Raw genomic sequence first — 26,998 nt, 5'->3', positions numbered from 1 at the left:
TTTCTCACTTTTTATGAATGTAAAATAATATTCTGATGAATGCTATTTTAATAAAATAATTTATAACATATAAATTAATACATATTAGTGGTTAGTTTTTCCATATATGGCATGGAAATTTATATTAGGGAAGAATAGATTTTTATTTTTAAATGGCTATACATGTAAATTATCGTTAGGAAGTATTCAGATTTTTCTCTGTTAGCAAGTAGTAAAAAGTGTCTGAGGTTTCAAAAATCTTGTTTAACCACTAGTCAGATTTTCAAGGAGAGTCAGGTTACAGTTTAAATTTCTGTCAGTTTATAGAAGTATTGGAATAAAGATGATAATTACCTGGAAGCTGGCTATTTTTGTCTTTAGCCCAAAGATACTGGCATTATTTACACTTTCTTGCCCCTCTTTCTGTTTAGCAATAAAGAATGCCCTACCTGCCGGAAAAAGCTAGTTTCTAAAAGATCTCTAAGACCAGACCCAAACTTTGATGCGCTCATCAGCAAAATTTATCCGAGTCGTGATGAGTACGAAGCTCATCAGGAAAGAGTATTAGCCAGGATCAACAAGCACAATAATCAGCAAGCGCTCAGCCACAGCATTGAGGAGGGACTGAAGATACAGGCCATGAACAGGTATGTGGGACAGAAGGCCAGACAGGGTGTCATTTTTCTTAATACTTTATTAAATATTAAATTTACTTAACACCCTCCATTTTGAAAAAAGTAAAATGCAGTAATAAATAGTAGTTCTCTGTGGTTACCTTTTCATGCTGGGATAATATATGCCTCCAGGCATGGTAGGTTATTCCATTGAAAATACTACAGTCTTTAAAAAGTCGTCTTTTATACCCACTTCTTCCTCCACTTACTATTTGATTCCTCCTCTTTATAGCAGAATTCCTTTAAAGCATTTGACTATACTCAGTATTTCCAATTTTTCTCCCATTCTGTTTTGAACCCCCTCTAATCAGTCTTTATCCCCACCCTCCATATCACCCATATCAAGGTTACCATTGGCCTCAACATTGGGAAACCTAATTGCTGATTCTCAGATCTCATCTTACTTGGTAGCATTTTACACAATTAATTTCTTTTTTCTCTTTGATTCGTTTTCTTCTCCTGGCTTTCAGGAGACCATATTCTCCTGGTTCCCTTTGTATGTCATTAGCTGTTCCTTATCTCAAACTTAACATGTCCAGTACTAAACTTTTAATTCTTAAACTTTACTTCTCTTCATTCTTCCTCATTTCAGTTGATGGCAGTTCCGTCATCCCACTTGCTATAGCCAAAAACTTTAGAGTTAACTTTAACCTCTCTTTTTTCTTACAGTTTATATGCTAATCTGTGAATAAATATATTTTCAGCTTTCTCCATAATATATCCAGATTGGTCTAGGCCACCACCATCTTTCAATTGAAGTAGCTTCCTAGTTGGTCTTTCTACCTTCCATGCTTACCCCCACGTAGTCTGTTCTCAGCACTGCAGGCAAAGTGATGAATTGGAAGTCAAATTATGGTTCTCCTTTCTCTTTGAAGCCTCTAATGGCTTCTGTTCACATTCAGGTTAAAAGACCTTAAGGGTGGCTTCCAAGACCCTGCATAATAAACACTTTCCTCACCCCCGTTCTCTTTTCTGCTCTGACATCTTCCTGATATGTTTACGTCTCAGGGAGAGTCATCACTTTCCAAAGTAGGAGGTGATAATAAAGCCTCATCCCAATCTAGTGGCTCTCACTTTGGCTGAATATCAGAATCACTTGGAAAGCTTTTAAATCCTAGGGCCGCAGAGGTATCACTCCAGACTAAGTAATTCAGAATCTTTGATTGGGGTCCAAGCATTGGTATTTTAAAGGTTCCAGAGTGGTTCCGAAGTACAGACTTAACCATTGGCTTAAAGGTTAAGATATGTGCTCTGTTTCAACTATATTAAACTGACCTACAACTCTATTTAGCAAAGTAAAATGACGTATTAAATGTTGAATGTATTTATTCTAAAAGAGTTAAATATTCCTGAGAGTTGGAGGGATTTTAATGGTGGTTCAATTTAGTCTTCTACCAGCAGAAAGAATCCCCTTTGATTTTGCTTGAACACTTTCAGTGTTGAGAGTATATGATAGAAGCTCCTTTCATTTGTTAACAGTTTTATTACAGCTTCCTTGCTATTCTTCAGACTTAAGAAGCTTGTTTCTGCCTCTGAGCCTTTATACTTACTGTTCCCTTTCCCTGGAACCTTCCAGATCATCCACATGGCACATTCTCTTTCTTCAGGTGTCTGCTAGGTTTCTGTCTTCCACCCCAGGACTCCATGCTTTCCTACCCTCCTTGCCTCGTTGTTCTCATCGCGCCTACCGTTCTCTGAGTGTGTGCGTGTTCTTTGCTGTGCTAGAATTAACACAAGCCCTAGAGGCTGTCAGTGCCCTTACAACACCAGTGCTTGGAAAGTAGCTGCTCAGTAAGCAGCTCTGTGTGCATGAATTGTCTTTAAAACTCTGCCTTTACGTTGAATTAAAGTTAGTCTTTTATGTGTAGTAGTCTTGATCTGTCTTTGTCAAAATACTTAATGGTGGGTTCTACACTTCTTTCAGATTCTACATCTGTCTGCTAGTCTTCAAATAATTTCATGTAAATATACAGTTTTATGTGCTCTTCTAAAGGCTAAATATTTACATGCCTAATTTCTTTTATTATTTCTCATATGACATCCAAGTTTGTTGGTGTATAATTCTTGCAGTGCTACCTCTGGAACAGTATATAGTATTATAGATATGATTTGCTATAGGATATAATAGGCTATTTATCTCTATTATCTTAACATTATTCTGTGAATGCTGCCTGAAATTACATTAATGTAGCTCTGTCATTTGGAAAGAAGTGTGGGATAAAAGTAAATACATTAGACAAGTAACCCTGTTGAGTGTTTTATTCATTTCATTATTTTAGTCTGTTCACATCACAGTTAAAAATTGTGATTAAAAACACAACATAAAATTTACCATTTGAACCAGTTCAGTATTTAAGTACATTCACATAGTTTTGCAACCCCAATTTCTAGAACTCATTTCATGTTATAAAACTGAAACTCTGTACTGATTAAGCAATAATTACTCATTTCTTTCTCCTCAGCTCCTGATAACCACCATTCTGCTTTCTGTTTCTTCGAATTTGATTACTTTAAATACCTCATATAAGTGGAATCCTGGTGTTTGTCTTTCTGTGATTGGTTTATTTACTTAGCTTAATGTCTTCAAAGTTCATCCATGTTGTAGCACCTGCAGAATTTCCTTCCTTTTTAAGGCTGAATAATATTCCATTGTATTTGTTCGTATCTTTTTGAATCATAGTTTTGTCATTTAACATATTAGTCATCCCCTCTTAGTTTTGAAATGATCTATAGGTTTCATGAACATTTTTTTTTTAAGTAAAAAAAAAAAAAACCCCAAAACCAAAAGAGTTCTTGAGCTTCTTTCCTAAGTAAGGGTACCCTCTCTCACCACTTTTATTCAACATAGTATTGACAAGAACATAGCAATCAGACAAGAAAAAAAATAAAAAGGAATCCACATTGGAAGGGAGGAGGTAAAATTGTCACTATATGCAGATGACATGATTCTATATATAGAAAACCCTAAAGACTCCACACAAAAACTAGTAAAGCTGATAAACAAATTCAGCAAGGTAGCAGGATACAAGATTAACATTCAGAAATCTGTTGCATTTCTTTACACTAACAATGAAATACAGAAAAGGAAAATAAAAAAAGAACAATCCTTTTTAAAATCACAACAAAAAATATATTAGAATAAAACCAACCAAGGAATTGAAAGACTTACATGCTGAGAACTATAAAACACTGATAAAGGAAATTAAAGATGATTTAAAGAAATGGAAAGATATTCCATGCTCTTGTAATGAAAGAATTAATACTAGTAAAATGGCCATACTACCCAAAGCAATCTACAGATTTAATGCAATCCCTATCAGATTACCCAGGACATAGACATACAGTACTACAACAAGTAATCCTAAAGTTTATATAGAATCACAGAAGTCCCAGAATTTCCAAAGCAATCCTGAGGAAAAAGAACAAAACTGTGGAGGTACAACCCTCTCAGACTTCAGACAATACTTCAGAGCTACAGTAATCAAAACAGCATGGAACTGGCAGAAAAACAGAAACGGATCAATGGACAGAACAAAGAGTCCCAAAATAAAGCCACACACCTATGATCAATTAATCTTCAACAAAGGAGGCAAGAATATTCAATGGAGAAAAGACAGTGTCTTTGGCAAGTGGTGTTGGGAAAGCTGGACAGCAGCATGTAAATCAGTGAAGTTAGAATACTCCCTCACACCATAAACAAAATAAACTCAAAACGGCTTAAAGACTTAAACATAAGACATGATAGCATAAAACTCCTAGAAGAGAGCATAGGTGAAACATTTTCTGATATATAAATCATAGTATTTTCTTAGATCAGTCTCCCAAGGCAAAAGTGATAAAAGCAAAAATATACATATGGGATCTAATCAAATATATAAACTTTTGCACAGCAAAGGAAACCACAAACAAAACAAAAAGACAACATACAGAATGGGAGAAAATATTTGCAAATGACGTGACTGGTAAGGGCTTAATTTACAAAATACACAGATAGCTTATATAACTTGATGTCAGAAATACCCAGACAACCTAATCAAAAATGGGCAAAAGACCTAAATAGCCATTTCTCCAGAGAAGTCATACAATTGGCCAAAGAGCATATGAAAAGATGCTCAGCATTGCTAATTATTAGAGAAATGCAAATCAGAACTACAATGAGGTATCACCTCACACTGGTCAGAATGGCCATCATCGAAAAGTCTACAAACAATAAATGTTGGAGAGGGTGTGAAAAAAGGAAAGCCTCCTACACTGTTGGTGGGAATGTAATTTGCTGCCGTCACTATGGGAAACAGTATGGAGGTTTCTTAAAAAACTGAAAATAGAGTTCCCACATGATCCCTCAGTCCCACTCCTGGGCATATGTCCAGAAAAGATAAAAACTCTAATTCAAAAAGATATGTGTAGCCTAATGTATTGCAGCATTGTTTACAATAGCCAAGACATGGAAACAACCTAAGTGTCCATCAACAGATGAATGGATAAAGATGATGTGGTGTGTGTATGTGCATATATTCAATGGAATATTACTCAGCTATATAAAAAAGAATAAAACATTGCCATTTGCAGCAGCATGGATGGACCTAGAGATTATCATACTGAGTCAAGTAAGTCAGACAAAGAATGACAAATATTAACATGATTTCATTTATATGTGGAATCTAAAAAATAACACAAATGAACTTACTTACTAAGCAGAAACAGACTCAGATACAGAAAGCAAATTTATGGTTATCAAAGGATGGAGGGAGAGGGATAAATTAGGAACCAACAGATACTCACCACTATATATAAAACAAAACAGCAAGAATTTACTGTGTAGCATAGGAAATTATATTCAGTACCTTGCAATAACCTATAATGGAAAAGAATCTGAAAAAGAATGTGTATGTACACATGCACACACACATATTTATATATATATATATAGCTGAATCACTTTACTGAACACCTGAACCTAAATTTGTAAATCAACTATAGTTCAATTAAAAAAAAAAAAAACAGTTCTTGAGTATCTTTCTTAAGCAGTGGGCTATTATTTCCTTGTTCTGGCAATAAACATGTAATAGTGACACTGTTCTTAGAAGTCCATGTCATTCTTTCATACTTCCTTTTCATCATATATTCTTCCTTTTTTCTTATCTATACAGGTAGAGAGGGAGGCAGCGTGTATGGTAGAAAGAATGCATATCATGTCCTAGCCCTAGTTCTAGTGTTTACTTGCTTATAACCATGGGCCTTGGACATGTTTCTTTGGTTTTTCTCAGTTATAAAATGATGATAATGTTCACTGCCTTGACGGTTGTTTTAATGAGCAAATAAGATGTATACACAAAGTGCCTCACCCAGTTATTGGATTTTAGTATTTGAGCTTGTTGGAGAACTACTTCTGTATTCATACTCCATATTTAGATACAGTCTCATCTTCGCATTAGAATAATTTTGCATTGCGTTAGCAGACTTTTGGTAGGAAGGGAGTGCTTACCTGCCTCTTAAGTCTTGTTTTCTTAAGAATCTTTTATTAAAGAGACAAATATCTTCCCTCAGAACTTTAAAATTTTCATTATGCCTTTCTTTAGATTTGAATTCTTGTAACAAGGAAAACTATTGAAATATAAATAAAAGTTTGCCAATAATTCCTATAATCAATAAAATTTTTAAGTGAATATAAACATTTATGTAATTTATTCAAATGTTTGCCTGTGTGTGAGTGAGGTTCATTAGACCTTCAAGGGACATGTGGGAAATAAATGCCATTATTTAAGTTGGAGCAAATTCATTTATCAGGGTTTTTTTAGAATTTAGTAAATTTAATAAACATGCTTAAGAACTGATGGATTGAAAAGGCCTAAATGTAGATTTTATACAACCCGTTGTTTTCTTTTTCTTTAACTAGATTACAGCGAGGCAAGAAACAACAGATTGAAAATGGTAGTGGAGCGGAAGACAATGGCGATAGTTCTCACTGTAGTAATGCATCCACACACAGCAACCAGGAAGCAGGACCAAGTAACAAAAGGACGAAAACATCGGATGATTCTGGGCTTGAGCTGGATAATAACAATGCAACAGTGGCTATTGATCCAGTAATGGATGGTGCTAGTGAAATTGAATTAGTATTCAGGCCTCATCCAACGCTTATGGAAAAGGATGACAGTGCACAGACAAGGTAAGTGTGTTGGTTAGTTTCAGACTATGAATTTAGAATGTTTACTGTGGAGTTAAAAGGCAGTTCTGTGTAAGAGTCAAGGGGAATATTTCTCATCCCATTGATTACCAGGGTTCATTTGTACATCTGGCTGTCTGGATTGTTGTTTTCTTCTCTCCTCCTGTGCTTCCCACCCACAGTTGCATATCTGAAAGGAGGACTGTCCTAGATAGAGGAGCAAAAAGGATCATTTAAATGTCTTAACAGTGATGGTAGGGTGCCAATAGGCTCTAAAATTCATGCTGACCAGGATGGCTGCTTTCCCACTGTATACCTCTGGAGAGTACACTGCCTGCCATTAAGAGCAGACCATTGAGAGCAGAAAAGCATCAGATATTTGTTGAGTGAGTGATTGTTATACCATGCATTAAAAAAAAAACCAAAAACCCCTCAAGATTAGCACTTCTGTGCTCAGTCTTAAAAACCTAAAATGAATTAATTCTTAGTAAGAAATTTGCTCATATTCTTAATCTTCTCCTTGCTTCCTGCTGTAGACTCAGAACTCTGATCACTGGGGTTGAGGAGTAGGTTCTTTTTTTCCCTCTTAGTACAGTGTGTGTTCTATTTGATTTTTGTCATTTTATATCATATTTTATGAGTGGTAAGGTAGATGGAACTTTCATGGCCTGATAGACAGTCAGCTTGTACTTTCCGCTCTTCCGTACCATTCAGTAAGAAATTTTTAGATAATAGAGGAATAAATTTTAGATACTATTTTGCCAATAATTGAGACATTTGTATTTTATATAAGCCTTTTAGAAATGTATTAGTTTTTATAATTTAAGTACATTTTATCTTAATCTAGAAATTAAGTTTTTAATGATTTGTTTTCCCAGATACATAAAGACTTCAGGTAATGCCACTGTTGATCACTTGTCCAAGTATCTGGCTGTGAGGCTAGCTTTAGAAGAACTTCGAAGCAAAGGAGAATCACACCAGATGAACCTTGATACAGCCAGTGAGAAGCAGTATACCATTTACATAGCAACAGCCAGTGGCCAGTTTACTGTAAGTGTTTCAAATAATAGGCTCAGTCTCACTGTTGCTGTGCCTTGGGCGGCCTTCCTGTAATTCTTTTTCTTTTCTTGTTTTAGGTGTTAAATGGCTCTTTTTCTTTGGAATTGGTCAGTGAGAAATACTGGAAAGTGAACAAACCCATGGAACTTTATTATGCACCCACAAAGGAGCACAAATGAGCTTTGACTAAAACCAGTTCTAAGAATGAACATTTTGATAGCCTATTTCTTTAATATTAAAGATATACCGTCATTACTTTTATGGACATAACCTTGGATATGTTCAGTTTTCCTTCTGAGCCAGACTCGTTTACACTGTTAGAATCTTTTTCCCTTAATTTAATATTTCCTCTTTGGAAGGGACTGCAATTGTTCAGTACTTCGTCTTTCCTTTTAAAAATAAGTTGTATGTTTTCACAAAGTATGGTTCCATTTGGAGCACCTTGGAGCTTTTGACCCAGGAATTTTTCATAGTTCTGTTATTCTTAAGTGGATTCAGTTGGCCATCCTTTTCCCTCCCTTCAAAAGTTTTTTAGGCTTACAGAATATTAAATAATATGTATTTTGACTTTTTTTTCCTGGAGTCTTGTATATTTATAGTTTTCTATATAAGCTGTAGTATCTTCATGAAGACCAAGGCTCAAACTTACTGTGCTTAAAAAACAATTCTCATAGGATTATTATTTTCATGGTATTTTCTTCCATAGTATCTCATTTAAAAAAAAAAGTTCATTATGAACTTAGTGTCCATTGTCATGCAATGTTATTTTCTTCCATTTTTTCCCCTCTAATTTTGGAATTTCTGATCCTAGGATAGAGAATCAAATAAGATCTCAAGTTCTGTAAGAACTTGGTTCATTTGCAGATTTCAGTGAAGGAAAAGAAATTAAATTGGTCTTTGTAGTTTTCAAGTGTATATTTAAAGAAGTCTTTTTTGTGTTAGTTCTGTCCCTTTGGTTCCTTTATTATGTATGTTTTTTCCCTATTAAAATACCAGAGACATGGAGATATTTTGCACTTTAGTCTTGATGAAAAGTACAAGATATGTTCAAAGCTTCCCTAATTCTTTTCATATTGGTAGCCACATAAATTTCAAAAATATATGGCACATAGAAGTAACAGTGGGGAAAAATTTTGCTTCTGTTTGAAAAGTGTGTTTAGCATTTTGGGTTGCCATATCAGTTTATAAATTTGGTGCTCTGCTAATTACACTCTAGAGAAGCAAGTTAACGGAACTTGAGCCCTGCTTTGATGTGTAGTGAAAATTTATTCTGTAGAAGAATGTCCACAGGTATGGTAAAGTCATTCTACTCTTAATTTAGTTTTCTATTGAAGGACAGTGTTTGGTGTTTGGAGCCAGAAGGCTTTTATGATGACAGGTCAGAAATAAGATTGACTTGTCTGTTAATTTTTTATCCCTTTCCTGTTTCCAAGTTTATATTAATCACAGTATTTACAGAAGCATATTTGCATTGAGATATTAACCATAAAAGGTTTTTGCCATGGGAGAGGAGTCCTCCAGTACCACTGTAATTAAACCTGTCTAACCATTGTAAATAATTACCCATCATTTTTGACAGTTTGGGGCCAGCTTGATGTTTTAAATCTTCACCGCAATATGAAAACTTAAAGACTTACTCAATTTTTTTACCATTTTATTGAAAATACTTAAAATCTGTTTTTACTGGAATTTTTTTTGGTAATTTGTGCCATGAAATTTGAAAACTACCAAAAATCAAGGGAAATTTTGTATTCAATTCCTTTTCTGGTGTAATGTTAAGTTGTATAGATTATTAATGCATGTCCACTGACTATAACCCTTGTTTTGTGATACAACTGCTTAGATTTTATTGGTGACATTAGATTAGTGGTTGCGTTAAATAACTAAATTCCCATTGTGATTAATTGAAATTTATCTTTAAGCAAAAAGTTATTTGTGAATATAAACTTTGTGCTTAGAGAATGTATGTGTTTTTATCTGTCAGTATGGGAGGATGTAAATTCTTTGCATCATTAGTGAATTTATTGGATATGTAATCCTTTGCAAAATATAATTATAGGTATTTGATAGAGCATTGAGTGTGTAATGTGTGTGTGTGTATGTTTGTGTGTTTTGGGAGTGGGAACTATTTACTTTTACTACTGGCCTAGGTTTTATAAAATTTTACGTAGGTAGCCACCATCTCAATGAGGAAAAAAAGGCTCACCAAATGTGAAGATGGCCTTTGGATAATACATTATCATTTAAAAATTTATTACAGTAAAAAAAATATAACCTAATTTATTGTTTTAACCATAAAATTTAGTGACATTAAATACATTCACAATATTGTATAACCATGACCACAATTTCCAGAATGTTTTCATCATCTGAGTCAAGAACTCTATGCCCATTACATGATAATTCCCCATTCTTACCCCGACCCTCAGCCCAATAAACTCTGTTCTCCTTTTCTCTTTGAATCTGACTGTTTTAGGCATCATGTGTGTGAAATCATGCAGTTTTTTTTATCCTTTGTGTCTGTCTTATTTCACATAGCATAATATAAGGTTCATCCATGTTGTAGCATGTATCAGAATTTCATTCCTTTTTTGTGGCTGAATAATAGTCTACTGCATGTATACACATTTTGTTTATCCATTCATCTGCTGATGGACATTTAAGTTGCTTCCGTGTCTTGGCTATTGTAAATAGTGCTGCTATGAACATTGGGGGTGCATCTTTTTGAATTAAGAGTTTTGGATTAGAGAATTAGATGGATGGACACTTTTTGCTATTGTTAATAGTGCTGCTGTGACAATTTTTGTACAAGTGTCCATTTGAGTCCCTGCTTTAAATTCCTTTGGTCATATACCTAGAAGTTAAGTTGCTTGATTGTAATTTTATGTTTAATTTTTTGAGGAACCCCAAACTTTTTTCCATAGTGTCTGTACCATTTTGCAATCTCACATGTAAGAGATAACACAGAATATCTGTCTTTCTCTGTCTGACTTAATTTCACTCAGCATAATACTCTTCTCGTCCATCCACATTGTTGCAAATGGCAGGATTTTTCTTTTTTATGGCTGAGTAATATTTCAATTCCATTGTGTATGTGTGTGTCTGTATGTATATATATGTGCTTATATATATACTGCACCTTCTTTATCCATTCATCTGCTGATGGGCACTTAGGTTGCTTCCATATCTTGGCAACTGTAAATAATGCTGTGAACATTGGGGTGCATGTGTCTTGTTGAATTAGTGCTTTCATTTTCTTCAGATAAATACCCAGCAGTAGAATTGCAGAATCAGATGGTAGTTGTTTTCTCAGTGTGATTTTGATTTGCATTTCTCTGAATATTAGCGATGTTGAACCTGTTTTTTTTAATGTGCCTGTTGGCCATCCTTACGTCGTCTTTGAAAAAAATATCTATTCAGTTCTTCTGCCCATTTTTTAATCACGTTTTTTGTTATTGTTGTTGAGCTGTTTATGTATTTTGGATATTCACCCCTTATTGGTCGTATCATTTGCAACTGTTATCTCCTATTCAGTAGGTTGTCTTTTCATTTTGTCAATGATTTTCTTTGCTGTGTGAAAGCTTTTAAGTTTAATTACGTCTCATTTATTTATGTTTTGCTTTTTCTTTTGCTTTAAGGAGATAGATCCAAAAAATATTGCTAAAATTTATGTCAAACTGTTCTGCATATGTTCTCCTCTAGATTTATGGTTTCAGGTCTTACATTTAGGTCTTTAACTCATTTTGAATTTGTATATGGTGTGGAGAAATCAAATCTTGTTCTTTTACATGTAGCTATCGAGTTTTCCCAGCACCACTTACTGAAGAGAGTTTTTTCTCCATTATATAATCATGCCTCCTTTGTTGTAAATTAATTCACCATAACTGTGTGGGTTTATTTCTGTGCTCTCTTGTTTTCCATTGATCTGTGCCTGTTTCTGCACCAGTACCATGCTGTTTTGATTACTGAAACATTGTAGTATATAGTTTGAAGTCAGGGAGTACGATACCTCTAGATTTGTTCTTTTTTGGCAGTTCTGGGTCTTTTGCAGTTCTTTATAAACTTCAGAATTATTTGTTCTAGTTCTTTGAAAAATGTCATGGATATTTTGATAGGGATTGCATTAAATCTGTAGATTGATTTGGGAAGTATGGACAGTTTAAAGTATTAATTCTTGTAATCCAAGAACATGAGATACCTTTTCATTTCTTTGTATCATTTATAGATTCCTTTGTCAGTGTTTTAGTTTTGAAGTCTAGGTCTTTCACCTCCTTGGTTAAGTTTATTTCTAGGTATTTTATTCTATTTGATGTGATTTTTAAATGGAATTTTTTGTAGCTGGTATTCAGTTTAACAATATGTAGTAAATCACGTGGTCCATGTGCTGGTTTGCCTTATGAATTTATACTAATTTTTCTTAACTATTCAAAAGAAGAAACTAATAGCTTTTCTTTCTTTTTGTGATCATTTGTGAGTTATAATTTTAACTGGTAGGTATAATTGAGGGTTTTTTTTAATGGTCATTATAGAAACTAACTTGCACTTCACCTATTCCATTATTTTAGTAAAATGTATAATTTTATTAATAGGGGAAAAGAAAAAGCATCCTTTTAGGACTATCTTGTAATAACACAAAGAGATTTTCTTTTATTTCCACTAAATTCATATTCTATGTTGATATATTTCTCCCTGGATTTCTATGTATGTCATGGGAGTGCTTTTTTTTCTTATATAGTATATTTCAACCTTTCAGTTACTAATCTCTCCCCATTCTCCAAGGTTAATGCTTGTAAAAAAATTACTTCCTCTAAGAAATACTTCTCAAGTCCTTGAGACAAACATCTAAACTTTTGGTGTATCTTCTCATCCAAACTAATTCAAATGAGCAAGGACAATATTTATTAATGGAAACAAGATTTTTTTCCAACTGATTTTCGTAGTCATGTTAGCCTGAGCTACTTATACAAAAAATTCGCACATACACACATCAAAAAGCAAACAAAACAGAACAAAACCACTTCAAAAACCAAAAAGTCCTCACTTCATAAATTCTTAAGGTGACAAGTTTTACTCCTGAGAGGTAGCACAACCAAGCGAATGAATACTGAACGTGCATTAACTGAGGCACTTGAGATCACCCCGTTTGTTTAATTTGTAACAAAATTTCTCCTCTTCAGAATTTAGTGCTTGTGAACAATTACTATATTAGAGCAATGGTCTCAGTTTATTTGACAAAATCTTACTTTGAAGTTTAGACCTTAAACATGTAAGAAAGAGGTACATCTATCTCAGGCAAGTATTTAATTTCTAAAAAGCTAGTAATAAACTAAAAGATCAAGGTGGGGAGAGGTATGATTTCTTGAAACTCGGAACATACTTTAGCTCCTAACTGTGAAATACATTAGTGACTCGAAAAGACAACATTGTTCTTACTCCGTTTAGGGCCATTTTAATAAAAGGCCTCTGGCTTTATCTTATCCACTCCAAACAGAAAAACAGAAATATCATAAGTCAGTTTAAGTAGAGATGTGATTAAGAATAGTAAAGGATGGCTTCCACAATAGACATAAACTTTCTAACACTTTGCATGTGAAAATTTTCTGAGTTATTAAACAGTAGGGTGATCTCAGTCGCAAATTTAGCTTCGTATGAAATGTTTTCATTAAAATTTTAAGAAGTTTTCTTTAAAATAAGAAAAACTTGGAAAGCATAGCTCCCAAACCAGCTAAGTTAGAAACTGCTTATTTTCTGAATGAAAACAGCACTGTTTTTTATTTTTACACCACTGAATTGAAAGAATAGAAAAAGCACTGCAGTTGGTATAGAGAACTATCAGGCCATCAATACGGACATCTGGGGATAACCTCTTCTTCACATTTACCATCTTCTGCAACCACTTGCTTCTGCTTTGTCATTCGCTGACATTTCGACCCTGTCAGCTACTGTATCTTCGGATGCTGGCTGGACGTGGCCCTCTGACTGTCCTCCAGTGTAGGTGGGAGTGCTGTATTTTAAAAGGATAGATTTAAACTGCATCAGAGGTGCATCTGTACGAACACCCATTGGGTCAAAATGAGTTCGGCTGACTCGAAAGCCTGCTTGAGAAAGATAGCACAAAAACTTTTTTAACCTGCAACAAGGGAAGGAGAAAAAAAAATAATGAGGTTCTTGTATTTTTATTTAAATCACAATGTCATTAAAATATTAAATATATACACTTTGTCATTCACTGGCTGTCTTACTTTGGCATATTCATTCCTTTAATGCTGTGTCTATGGATGTTGTAGTAAAAGGGAGGATGTTCAGTATTGACATCAGTCTTTTGCTTCTTGGCTAAATTTATGATTGTTTCATTACTTTTCCTCTTTGCTGAAACATACATATATAAACACACAAAGTTAGCATTCTCTTAAAAGTTACAAGACAAACACTTTTATGACTATATAGTGTCTCAAGTCTAAATCCTCTGACACCATTTCAACCTGTCCAGTATTAATTTTTAAAATAAGAAATTTTATTGTAAGAATAAGATACAAAATAAGGTATTTATTACTGATGTTTTCACTATCCTTTACTGTAATTTTAATATTTAACTGTTTGCTGAGTCAGAACTTTGTTTTGATGTTCTTCAATTTTAAGCCTCCATTCTATTTCCATCTCCTGTAGAAAGCCATTTATGAATCCTGGGCCAGTCATCTCACAGATTTCATTACTGTCAACACTCCACTATTCAGAGTTTAAGTTCTATCATTTTTTTTCTTGTTTTATGTATTTTGGTCCTTTCTTCCCAAATTGTATTCTAAGTTCCTATGGATAACATCCTTTATTTCCATACTTGTATTCTCTACTGAATACAATGAGGGTTTGAACTGCATGACTGCATGGGTGGGTCCACTTAAATGCAGACATTTCTCTATAATAAAAATGAGTACTACATGGTCTATAGTTGGTTGCATCTGTGGATGGAGGGCTGACTCTAAGTTATACATGGACTAATCCCTGGGTTGTTCGAGGGTCAACTGTATTTGATACTAGTAGGTCTTCAATCAACACAAAACCAACACAAATTAAGTCTCAAGGGCTTGGATACAGAAATTTATAAAGGTAAACAGTGTGTGATCTCATTGCCTACTTCTTACCACAGTACTTAAGACTTTCCATTTTAAGTGAAAGGAATCAAGCAAGTAAGTTTATAGCAAAGTATCCTTTCAAAAATCACAAAAGGAAGACAGTTGAGATATCCAGGTTATGATAATGAGATTCTTCTCAATATTCAACTCTTAATTATTTCTCTATGGATGTAATGGCCAAATCTCACGAAAAGTAATTAACATTCACTTAAGCAAAAGGTATTCAGAAGGCAAATTTGATGCATGTAAGTGATTCAGAGATAAATATAAGTTATTGTTGAACAGTTGCCTTTGCACACAAAACAAAAACAACTCAGGGCTCCCCCATTAAATCAGGTAACTGAAACTTGATTATAGCCTCTCAAACCTAAGAAGGCATATCTATCCCAGATTTAGGAAAGTCTGAGACTAAAAATCAGATACAATATCTTATTTCTATTATCAGAAGTACATCCATTTTTTTGCCTGCTATTTTCTATCACTGAAGGTTTTATGTGTTGATAGACCAGTTTAGAATAATCATTTAATTTTAGAGCTATTAAAGAACCCATAGAGATGAGTTTAATTTCCTTAATTGATTATGAGAGGCTCAGAAATTTTAAATATTCAAAAACTTACATTTTTACCTTATTCTAAAAAGGATTTACAACTCTGTTAAGGGTGGGGTACCTGGCTGAAGTTACACAACAAGCACAAAAAAGCAGACTGATGCTCTTAAATCTGATGCTCTTCACAGTGTACCATAATGCCTTTTTCACCCCTCCAACAGAGAAATTCAGGGGAATAAATCATTTTAAGTGATCTGATTGTTAGCAAATTAGTTGAAGATGCCAAATGAATACGACTGTTGGAAAGAGCATGCAGTAATTATTAAACCATGCTACTAGCAGTTGAAATTTTCTTGTCTTTGAAGATCAACACTAAAATATTGAGCAACTAATAAAAATTACAGCTTGTAACTATAGTCCCCTGTTCTTTCAAACTTAACACTGTTTTCTTCTTTTTACTTGTATAAACACATTTAGAATCTAATGTCTTTTAAAAACCTTAGACATTAAGGCACTGATGTTACAAATCTTAACACTCTTGATATGAATTTGCAATACATTATACAAATATATTTTAAAGTATGCACACAACCTAAATTATGAAAGGCTATGTAATAAATTCTTATGGCTAGAGTATAGATAGGGTCTTCTGGTTAATCAATGGAATTCCTATAAATCCTATATTGATAAAATTGACAAGAATTAGAATAAAATTTAATCTTTATCAAATATAACTTGATCTTGTTTTGGTTCACAGGCTTTTCAAGATCTTACAGTTCTTTCAAGGAGATCACCATAGATTAGAGATGTGAACGAAGTACATATTAATAGAAATTATGAACTGTGCAAAGGCCAGATAAACAGTTTACTGTAATTATGTTGTCAATGTAATATGATAAAAATGCATTTTGAAGTGGGCTACTAACACAGTCTCTTCCAGCTATCCTTCTGCTGTGTGCCTTTTCGCACAGACACACACATACATATATGCACACACATGCATACGTACCTTGTGCAGTGTAATTATCTGCTGTGGTATCATCTGTTGTTTTAATAAATACACCATATTCTTCTAAAATAAAAACAAATGGGAATGATAAAATATTTTACAGAATGACATTAAGCAACAATTCAAAGTTTAAATAAAAGCTTACTAAATTAAATGCACACTGCTTTTATGAAAATACAAGATTCTGTGACCAAAACAGGCTGCAAGAATTAATTTTAGCCCTCTAAAAAGAGCTGCTTCGTCTAGTGACTTATGAGAATGCTGGTATGTCTAATAGGCTAACCGTTAAATCAACAGCCAGATAAAACTATAAAAGCCTATTTATACCAAAGAGAAAACAAAGGAGAAAAAACTTCGCTCTACTGAATGGTGAGTGTAAATCTAGCTTCCATGTCTCAATGGATATAAAATTTTTGGCCACACTATTCTAAGAATTACCTAAGGTTTCTCTTTCTAGAGGGTAGATTACAGGTTAATAAAATTACAACAGACTTTTAGTTCTTTTTATCTACTAAATTTAAAAAATATATCTTAACAAAATCATTATTCATTTCAGGTCCTGAATATAAACCTCAAGAAAACTATGCAATTAAAAAAAACTAACGATATTATGATTCAACTCATTAAAGAGAATTTACTTAATACACACTACTTATATTGCTTTTGATTATAATATTAAATAAAAAAGGAGTAATTTTGATAGCAAATTTGTAAGCTAGTGTTCAGTTAGTCACCTTGCTTGTTGAGATTTGAAGGTACATGGACTGAAAACTGACTTTGAGGAGTACACTCTGACTCAAAGATTAAAGTCTTTATTAGGGTCTGAATGTCATCTAAACCATGGTGAACAGATTCACATAGCATTCTTTTGAGGAATCCTGTATTGAAAAGGGAACTTGACCTGAAAAAAGAGGAAAATAGAATTGGGTTCAAGAAATGTTTTCTTTAAAGAAAAAAAAAAGTTCATAATTATACTACAACTAAGATCATTTTCCCACACCTTTTATCATGTCAGTTCTCTAAGTTACTGGGATTAGTCAAGGAAATTTTATTTACAGTAAGTCAACAAGAATTTATTGAGCCCTCGTAAGTGCTCAGTCCTGTGGTACACAGAGGTGTGTAGGATAAACCAAAAGTATAAAATTCACTATTTACCCAATGAAAGCCTATAAATCTAGTCAGGATCTAGACAGGGGCATGGGGTAATGCGGAGGTTTCCACAATGCATATTCCTGTCAGTACTAGTAAACCTTAATTCCAGTGTGTATATGGTAGGGTGGGGTGGGGTGAGGTGTAGCTGGGGGAGTCACATGAGAATTCCCTGTGCTGGTGGTGATGTGGTTAAAAAATAGCCCAGGGCTGAGTCTGATTCGCTTCCTATTTAATTTGAGAATCAAAGGTATAATGGACAGAATATGAAATTTCAAGTCAGATAAACCTGGATTCCCATCCTGGCTCCACCACTCACTTGCTGTGTAGTCTTGAGTGGTTACTGCTTTTGAGTCTCATATTGCTCAGCATAATATGGAAAATAAAGCCTCCCACAGACTTGTTATGGGAATTAAATGAGATAGCACACTTACAACCCCTAGTACAAAGTGTATCCTCAAGGAATAGTAGCTATTATTAGCAAATATGTATGAAAGGATGTATGATTTTAACGTGTCAAATGAGTGATCAATATAAGATTTACTAAAGAATTTAAAGATTAATTTGGGTTGAAGAACTAAGGAGTGACCTCAAAGATGTAGAATCTGAATGGAGGTAGGGAAGGGGGAAGAGATTTTGGATGAGAGTAAAGACATGAACAATGGCTTTGAGTGAGGAAATCATAAGTGATGGTTTAGAATTCAGTCTTGGGAGTTAGAAAACTGAGTTCTGGCCCTGCCTGTGCTACTAACTGAATGGTGGGGGGCCAGTTTTAGCCAGCACTTAAACATACTGTGCCATAATTCTCTCATCTGTAAAATAATGGAACAACTGGGCTAGGAGATCTTCCTTCAGGATTCAGCAACCTAGTATTCTTAATTTACCCAGTTCTACAATTAGTGAGTAGGATCAATGTGTAGCAGATGACAGAGATAAGAGAGTACTACAAGGTAAGACTGGCCAGGACATTCTTAATCTAAGGGTATTTACATGAAATGAAGATTAAATAAATGGGTATCAGCATAAATATGTTGTTGACCACTGGGTTAATTTTTAAGCTTAGCTGTGTAAAGTAATGAGGTTGAAGTCTGCCACAGTTCTTGTCACAATGCTGTTAGGAATCTCAAATTTCTACTAGACTCTCTAGTGACAAGTTTACGGTAAGGATTCTGAGTAAGAATACTTCAACTTAAAGGCATTAAATACACAAAAACTAGTTACTAAGGTGCAAAAGCACACATACATTATTTGCAGCTGTGTCTCATCTAAACAGCTTTACCTAACACAGAAGCAGACATTTACATGCTCTTACTTATAATAAATTCCTCAAAGACCTTTTGTATTAGTTGACTGGTTTATAAAAAGTTACAGTGATCACTTTACAATCATATCCTAGGTCTACCATTATCAGCTGAAAAAAGCCTCATTCTTACTATGCAGAAATGAACTGTCTGTCTGTACATCAGTCAGGCTTCTCTTTGATTCTGCTGCCTCTTAACACTGTCTCAAACTTGGGAGAATAATGGTATAGAAAAATCTGAAAACAAAACACCTCAGGTTCACAGGGGCAGAAGACTCATAATTATTTACCCAGACTTAAAAAAAAAAATTGAACCTAAATTTGCTTCTCTTTTACCACACATAACCAAAAGTCAGCAATCAAATCAATACATAAATCAATTGTGAATATATTATTACGTTAGGCACATACCATAGAGGTCCAAGCTCTATTGCTGTCTTTCCAGGCATGCTTCCATGACAGTTACAGGGTAGCTGTCTATATGGGTTTTCTGTGAAAAGACAATAAATAGAGAAATCAAAGAAGAAATAACAATGTAAACAGGAGCAATTTTACATTAACAATAATTTGCAGCTACTATATACTGAGGATCTACTATGTGCCAGGTATCATGCTATTTTATATGCATTAAAAAATTTCATCCTTACGACTGTCTGAAGTAGGTACTGTTAAGATCTCAATTATCCAGATCAGAGGATTAAAGCTTAAGAGAGATGCAGAAATCCATGTCAAGTGATTTATTAGAGGCATAAATTTTACTAGCTTTTAGTCACTATACTACCTGGAATAATTCAAGCAGGCCAGAGTCTTGTAAATTCCACAAGATACCAGTATTTTAGAATTAGTTGACTGCGGTATAATTTACATGCAATAAAATGTATACATTATATGTGCATAGGTTGATGAGCTTTGACATATATATATTCCCTTGCATCAAATATTCCATCAAAATAAAGACATTTCTCGTAAGTTAACTCTTCTGCAACTGGGAAGAAAATGCAGGGAACATCTATTCTCTAGACTTGATTCATGTTCAGCCCCAAAAATGTAGGCCAGAAGAAACTAATTCACTTTTAAGATCGCCAAGTCATCCAAATCCGGGTGGCAGCTGTTTCCTCAGGGGCACCCGATCCACAGTGGGCGATCAACATGTTAAAGAGCAGCAAAAGACTGGATGTAATCAGAGGGACTTGGGGAGGTACAAGAGCTGTTCTTAGCTTCCAAGACGGGGCGATATTCTACTATGGACTTTTCAGTTCACTTAAATCAGACTCTCTCCAACTAAGTTCTCCCAGGCCATTCCTGGATTGATCATTCACTTTTTTGGAATGGCTGATGTGATCATCTGGTCCTAGACAGATCAAGAACCCAGGATTACGGTGGTAGGGACATAGACCTAGATAGCCTCTTGCTATCTGATGTCACTCTTTCTTATTCAATGCAATTAATTGGCATAATGCACAGTTGTAAAATCGTATTTTATATTTACTTAAAGGCTACCTACATTGTTTGTTCCTCGGTTTCCATTTAAGCCTTAAAGGAAGGTGCAGTTATCACTGACCTTAGCTTTGTTAAGAATGATGTTCCTCAAACCTTATAAGAATATATTAAAGAAATCTTTGAAACCATTAAATAACTAAATTACAAATACTGCAGGCAGTATTACCCAGATTAGGGTGATTTACATTTACAATTCTGTCAATCGCACCCACTTACCGCAGGCAGCACACACATGAATTTGTATCAGTCAGTTTCCTGATGCACTTTGTAAAATGCTCCTATCATACAACCTATGTCTTTTCTCAAGCTCCTTGCCTAGGAATTCTCAAGGACATGACAGGATGCCCTCCATTCCCACCATCAATGAACACTGTAGCAAAGGGACTTAAGAGAAATAAAAAGCATACTAGGTTCTTAGGAAGCTTCAAAACCACAATATCTCTACCTTCCTTAATTTAATGTGAGCAAAATAAACTACAAACTAGTTTGTTTATTTACTTGTTGAGCAAAAATGGATCCAATGTCAGAACACCCTGAAAATAGAGCTTTGAGAAGGGATTGCCTTAACAGATATTAAACACTAAAAATCTTCTATAATCAAAACACTGGAGTGGAGGTGTATGAATGCACATCCAACCACCGGAAAAGAACAGAAAAGAGATAAACTCAAATACATGTGGGCTTTCAGTATAAGATAAAGAAGATATTCTCAAATCAGTGGAGAAGAGGTGAACCATTCAATAAAACATAGCCTCCCTTGAATAACTGAGTAATAAGAAAGCTCTTTCTAACTACAGATAAAATCCAGAATCATTAAGAAGTTTTATTAACTTTACAATAACAACAATGAAAAACTTCTTCATGAAAGACTTTTAAAAAAAAAGATGCAAACAAGTGGCAAAAATGCGAAAAAATATCTGCAACTGTCATATAATATCATAAGGATTAAACTCTAATATGTAGAGTTCTTAAAAATCCACACTACAAAAATGCCAAGAACCTACCAGAAAACAATGGACAACTGTTTCTACGTCCTAGAAAAGCAAAATAGAAACAGCCTGATGAGGGCACAAGCCACATCCTTTTCCTTGATTCCCCAAGGCCTGGCATATAGTAGAGGCTCAATAAATGTTTACTAAATGGATTTTATAACTGAGGCTTTTATATTCAGCCAGAAACATGAAAATTACTTTAAAAAAATAAAATTAATAATTTGAAACAGCCTAGATAAAGAGATAATCTGACTTAATGTTCCTAAAATTAGTGACAGTGGAAACTAAGTTATTTCTAGATGTTTCAACAGAGGGCAGGGCTAGAGAGCAAAAATTGTATAGTATGAGTAAATGACTTTAATGAACTCACACGAATGTCTTGTCTGATGAAAGGAAATCCAGTATAGGAAATAAAGTTAGCACTGTAATCTTTAAAAATCAAAGGACAACAATATGTATAATTAGGGGTGTGATAAAGGCTTATTCATTGGAGGCTTACACATAAATTAAACACAATATACAGTTAAGAGAGACTTGAATTTACCTTCTACCATATTACCATCCTTCTGAAAAATTCTCTCTTCACACCACTGACAGTGGATTAGGTACTGAATCTTCTTGGCTGTTTCATCTGCAGAAGTGGGTCCTCTCAAAACTCTCACAACAACCAACACAAAATGTTCTAGAGCCACTGCAAACAGTACTTCTATGCCTTTGTTACACCGAGCTGCAGCTCTGGAAAAAATTTTTAAAGTTATTTTGGGAGCTTATCATGTTCCTTTGTTTGACATTATACTGACAATACTAACCTGGACAGTGCACTACAGACACGTTATGGGAAAATAAGGAAAATTCTACTCTTAGTAGCAGTGCTTTTATAAGATCATTACTATAACTTTTATATGAATTAAAAGACAGGAAGTGCAGAATGCTTGGCAGGATTTCAGTAATGACACATTTTCCCTTATGATATCTTCTCAATATTCTCTGGTTTTCAGTGTCATTTTATCATTGTCACCACTATCTTTCTTTAAATCCACTTTTTCCTGTAAAAGCTTTTTCCAAACAATATGTGTTTATTGAGTACTAACTACATGTGGGACTGTATGCAAGCTGCTGAAAGTTCAGTGAAAGATGAACAGGCAAAGTCCCTGTCATTACTACTTTCATAGACTTTTGGGTCAAATTCTACTTGATACACCGTTTATGTACTTAGTTTTCCCTCTACAGTATACACTAACTTAAACTTAGTTTATATGTACTGATTTGAATTTGCTGTTATACACATTTCTAAGTATGTACAATAAATAGGTCCTTGGCTTGTACCACTGAACAGCAGAGTTTTCAGTTAATTAGTAATAACCCTAAAGGTCTACGAAGTCAAACCACCTGTACTTCTGCTGAGGTAGGAACTTCAAGCTGAACGCTGTGAGACTAGGGTCAGGGCTAGTGAGTGAGCTGGCTGATCAGTATCTGTAATCTAAATGTCCATTTATATTATATCATTATATTACTCCTCCAGCATAATTTTCTGAATAAAATGGGTGCTCAAAAAAAAAAAAAAGTCTTCCTTTCTTCAACTGTTTAGAAATTCTGATGAGAAACAGAGAAAACTTTGTTTTATAGGTAAGATCATTTTTCAGAATCAAGTTTATAAGCCATGATTTTATTCAAACTACATAAAGCACGTAAGATGAAATGGACATTAAAAAATGATTGTTTCTAAATTTAAAAACAATCTTTGTTTTCCCTTTTCATGGTGCTATCTCCTATCTACCCTATATGGTTGAAATAAACTGATTTAAAATTAACTTTCATTTTTATAGTTTCTTTCTTACTACTTCATTTTAATAACATTTTAAATTGGATAGTAAATTGACTATTTTAGGCACAAGCTCTTAAATCAAATTCAAACAGATACAACGTAAGATTACTAAACAAACCAAGATTACAGAGAAATTTTGAAAAATGAAATAAGGACTTCTTGTAGTATTATTTCTTTTTATAAAACACCCAAACTTATTAGGTACACTGCTGGCCATTTGGTACCTTGCCACTGCAGCTACAACAATTCTGGCTGCTAGTTCCTTGTAATATTCAGTTCGAACAATGTTACAGCCATAGTGACGCCGGGCAACATGTTGTGCCTTGGCATATAAAGAACTGATATCTGTAGAAGTCACCGACACTATGCCAAGGTTTCTTATATTCCTGAATGCAGAATCTAGATAGTTCACTGATGTTCCAAAAGGGTCGAGGTGTCTAAAATCAGAAAGAACATAGACATATTTAAAATCATACCAGTATGCAAAATTATACCAGTGTCATTATTTCTAGTGATAATATTCCACAGATTCAAAAGTACTTCACAAATCTATTTTAAATGCATAATTATGCTTTTAAAGGAGCAAGAAAATGATCATATGATTTGTTATATATATAAAAATTAATCAGGCTTAGAGGAAAACTCATGCCCAGGCATTTTATTTCAAATATCAGAAAACGTTCTTACTGTATATTCCTTAGGCCAATGACAAAATAACTGTATTAATTTAAATAAACAACAAACTATCTTAATTTTTAACTGTCCCCTCCCTACCCCACCTCCCCAAAACCCAAGTCAATTTGGAAAGTGATAAAAAAAATTTTCACTTACATGAAATCAAAAGATCTCAAATGCATCAGTACATTGGCATCCATTTTGGTCACCTTAATATTACCAGGGTTTTCCTCTCCTTCTTCAAGAATATCATCACTCTCTTCCTTTTCTTTACTGTCCACCACAACTTTCAATTTGTTTAAATGGCAGTTCTCCTGAATTAATGTCACAGAGTTTTCATTCAAATCATTTATTGTAACCTTGACTGCATTTCCAAGATGTTTTGCCCATTGTAATCCCATTATCCCTTAGGAGAAATTGGAAGACAAATGAGTTTTTAGATTGTAATAGTTAAAGAATAAAAATAATATAATAATAATAATTTTATAAATAATAAAAAAGCTGTTTCAAAAATCTTAACATTTTTTGTAAGCAATTCTAATTCTACTTTCTCACTGAAAAGCCTCTGAAGAAAATTTACCACACACACACACACACACACACACACAAATGTGTCCAACAGATTTTTATTAACAGTTGTTACAAAACTTTCCTAAAGTACCTTTTCATCTTTATGTCTGTCCTCTATTTGAGGGCATAGGTAAGATTTTTTTTTCCTTACAATGGAAAACTTTTTTCAAACAAAAGCTTACAGAGAAACCTAACACACAACCTAACAGTGGGGTTACTCTGCTTGAAGGGAAGATGGGACTCTGGAACTCCTCCTGCTGCAAAATACAAAAGCAACTTTCCTGGACCAACACTCTTCAAATACTGCAAAACAGCATCACTGTGAATTAAAAAGAACAACTTTGTATGTGTAAGTAAATGATCAAGAGGAAATGAGAACAAGAGGCCCCTTCTCACAGGCTTTCTACACCTACTGGATTTGAGTCATAAGGGACATTCATTACAAAATATCAGATGGTGACACAAGCCTAGCCAACATGGATTAGAAAACCCCCATTTACTGGAAGTATTAACCACCTTCTCCATACATGTACCTCATAAATGTAAAAGATTAACATCTACTATGTGCCATGGTCTTCACATACATTTTTCTATCCTTATAACAAGCTTGTGAAATAAGTCCTAATATCCATATTTTAGAGATGGGGAAACATGCAAAAAGACTGCTATGAGCCTGATTTAAGTTTACAAACGCACATTAAAAAGAAAAGACTGAAAAGTCTCCATACAAAACAATAGCTATAGTGATTTCAGGTGAAAAAAAAAAGTGGTTCACTGCAGCACTACTTACAATAGCCAACCTAAGTGTCCACTGATGGATGAATGAATAAAAAATATGCAGTATCTGCATACATAAAAATAGAAAAATAAATTTGGACAAAATGACGCAGCAGAGGAAGATGTTCCAGACAATGGAATAGGATAAAATCGTAGAAGAAAAACTAAGAGAAGTGGAGATAGGCAACCTACCCAAGAGTTCAGAGTAATGACCGTAAAGATGATCAAAGAACTCGGGAGGAGAATGGAAACACAGAGCAAGAAGTAAGAAGTTTTAAAAAATAGTCAGAAAATAGAATAAACAACCAAACGTTGAAGAATACAATAACTGAAATGAAAAATACACTAGAAGGAATCAATAGTAGATTAAATGAGGCAGAGGGACAGATCAGTGAGCTCGAAGACAAGAGTAGAGGATATCACTACTACAAAACAGAAAAAAGAATGAAAGGAAATGATGACAGTTTAAGAGACCTCTGGGACAACATGAAGCACATTAATATTCACATTATAGGGGGCCCATTGGGAGAAGAGAGAGAGAAAGGACCTGAGAAAGTATTTGGAGATAGTGGCTGAAAAATTCCCTCACTTGTGAAAGGAAACAGTCATCTAAGTCCAGGAAGCACAGAATCCCATACAGGATTAACCTAAGAGGAATACACCTAGACTCACTGTAATTAACATGATAAAAATTAAAGGTAAAGGAAAAATAGTAAGAGCAACAAATAACATACAAACGAACTCCCATAAGACTATCAACTGATTTTTCAAGAGAAACTCTGCAGGCCAGAAGGGAGTGGGCACAATATATTTAAAGTGATGAAAGGGAAAAACCTACAACCAAGAATACTCTAGTAATACCCAGTAAGGCTCTCATTCAGATTTGATAGAGAAATCAAAAGATTTACAGATTAACAAAAGCTGTAAGAATTCAGCACCATCAAATCAGCTTTACAACAAATGCTAAAGGAACTTCTCTAAGGAGAAAAGGCCACAACTAGAAATGGTAAAGGCAAACATACAGTAAAAGTAGGCAATCATACACAGAACTAGTAGGAAGGTTGAAAGACAAAAGTAATAAAATCATCTGTATTCACAATGAGCAGTTAAGGAATACACAAAACAATTAAATGTAAAATATGATATCAAAAACAGTAATTCTGAGAGTAGGAGAGTACAAATGCAGGGTATTTAAAATGCATTTGAAATTAAGAGATCAACCTAAAGCAATCACATACAGAGAGACTGCTATACTACATAAAAACCAAAAATCTGTAATAGATATACATACAAAAAAGAAAAAAGAATCCAAACATAACACTAAAGATACTCATCAAAAAACAAGACAACTAAAAAAGAAATGGAAAAAAAATCTACAAAAACAAATCCAAAATAATTAACAAAATGGCAATAAGAACATACACAGTGGCGATTACCTTCAATGTAAACAGAGTAAATGCTCCAACCAAAAGACACAGACTAGCTGAATGGATACAAAAACAAGACCCACATATATGCTGTCTACAAGAAATTCACTTCAGATCTAGAGACACATACAGAGTGAAATTGAGGGGATGGGAAAAGGTATTCCATGTAAATGGAAATCAAAAGAAAGCCAGAGTCACAATACTTTTATCAGATAAGA

General features: G+C 34.1%; 2 protein-coding genes across 4 annotated transcripts in view; one reads left to right on the top strand and one right to left on the bottom strand.

The window, feature by feature from the left end:
• RNF2 (ring finger protein 2) overlaps positions 1 to 9,950 on the top strand; it is a 43,649-nt gene extending 33,699 nt beyond the window's left edge. For all 3 annotated transcript variants that reach the window (XM_031438557.2, XM_064477201.1, XM_031438559.2), the window contains 4 exons: positions 411 to 626; positions 6,550 to 6,822; positions 7,698 to 7,869; positions 7,956 to 9,950. In XM_031438557.2, the coding sequence (XP_031294417.2) occupies positions 411 to 626; positions 6,550 to 6,822; positions 7,698 to 7,869; positions 7,956 to 8,057 (763 nt within the window). In that variant the 3' untranslated portion in view covers positions 8,058 to 9,950. The remainder of the gene's footprint in view (positions 1 to 410; positions 627 to 6,549; positions 6,823 to 7,697; positions 7,870 to 7,955) is intronic.
• A 2,804-nt stretch (positions 9,951 to 12,754) lies between these two features.
• Positions 12,755 to 26,998, bottom strand: part of TRMT1L (tRNA methyltransferase 1 like) — a 29,857-nt gene continuing 15,613 nt past the window's right edge. The window contains exons 8-15 of the mRNA XM_010992087.3: positions 24,163 to 24,412; positions 23,556 to 23,768; positions 22,051 to 22,241; positions 19,426 to 19,504; positions 17,300 to 17,466; positions 16,566 to 16,628; positions 14,121 to 14,247; positions 12,755 to 14,008 (exon numbers count right to left, since the gene is read on the bottom strand). Of these exons, the coding sequence (XP_010990389.3) occupies positions 13,756 to 14,008; positions 14,121 to 14,247; positions 16,566 to 16,628; positions 17,300 to 17,466; positions 19,426 to 19,504; positions 22,051 to 22,241; positions 23,556 to 23,768; positions 24,163 to 24,412 (1,343 nt within the window). The 3' untranslated portion in view covers positions 12,755 to 13,755. The remainder of the gene's footprint in view (positions 14,009 to 14,120; positions 14,248 to 16,565; positions 16,629 to 17,299; positions 17,467 to 19,425; positions 19,505 to 22,050; positions 22,242 to 23,555; positions 23,769 to 24,162; positions 24,413 to 26,998) is intronic.

The sequence above is a fragment of the Camelus dromedarius genome, chromosome 21 (assembly GCF_036321535.1).
Source record: "Camelus dromedarius isolate mCamDro1 chromosome 21, mCamDro1.pat, whole genome shotgun sequence".
NCBI classification, from domain to species: Eukaryota; Metazoa; Chordata; class Mammalia; order Artiodactyla; family Camelidae; genus Camelus; species Camelus dromedarius.
The sequence above is the reverse complement of the archived record's forward strand: the minus strand, read 5'-3'. Positions and strand labels throughout refer to the sequence as shown.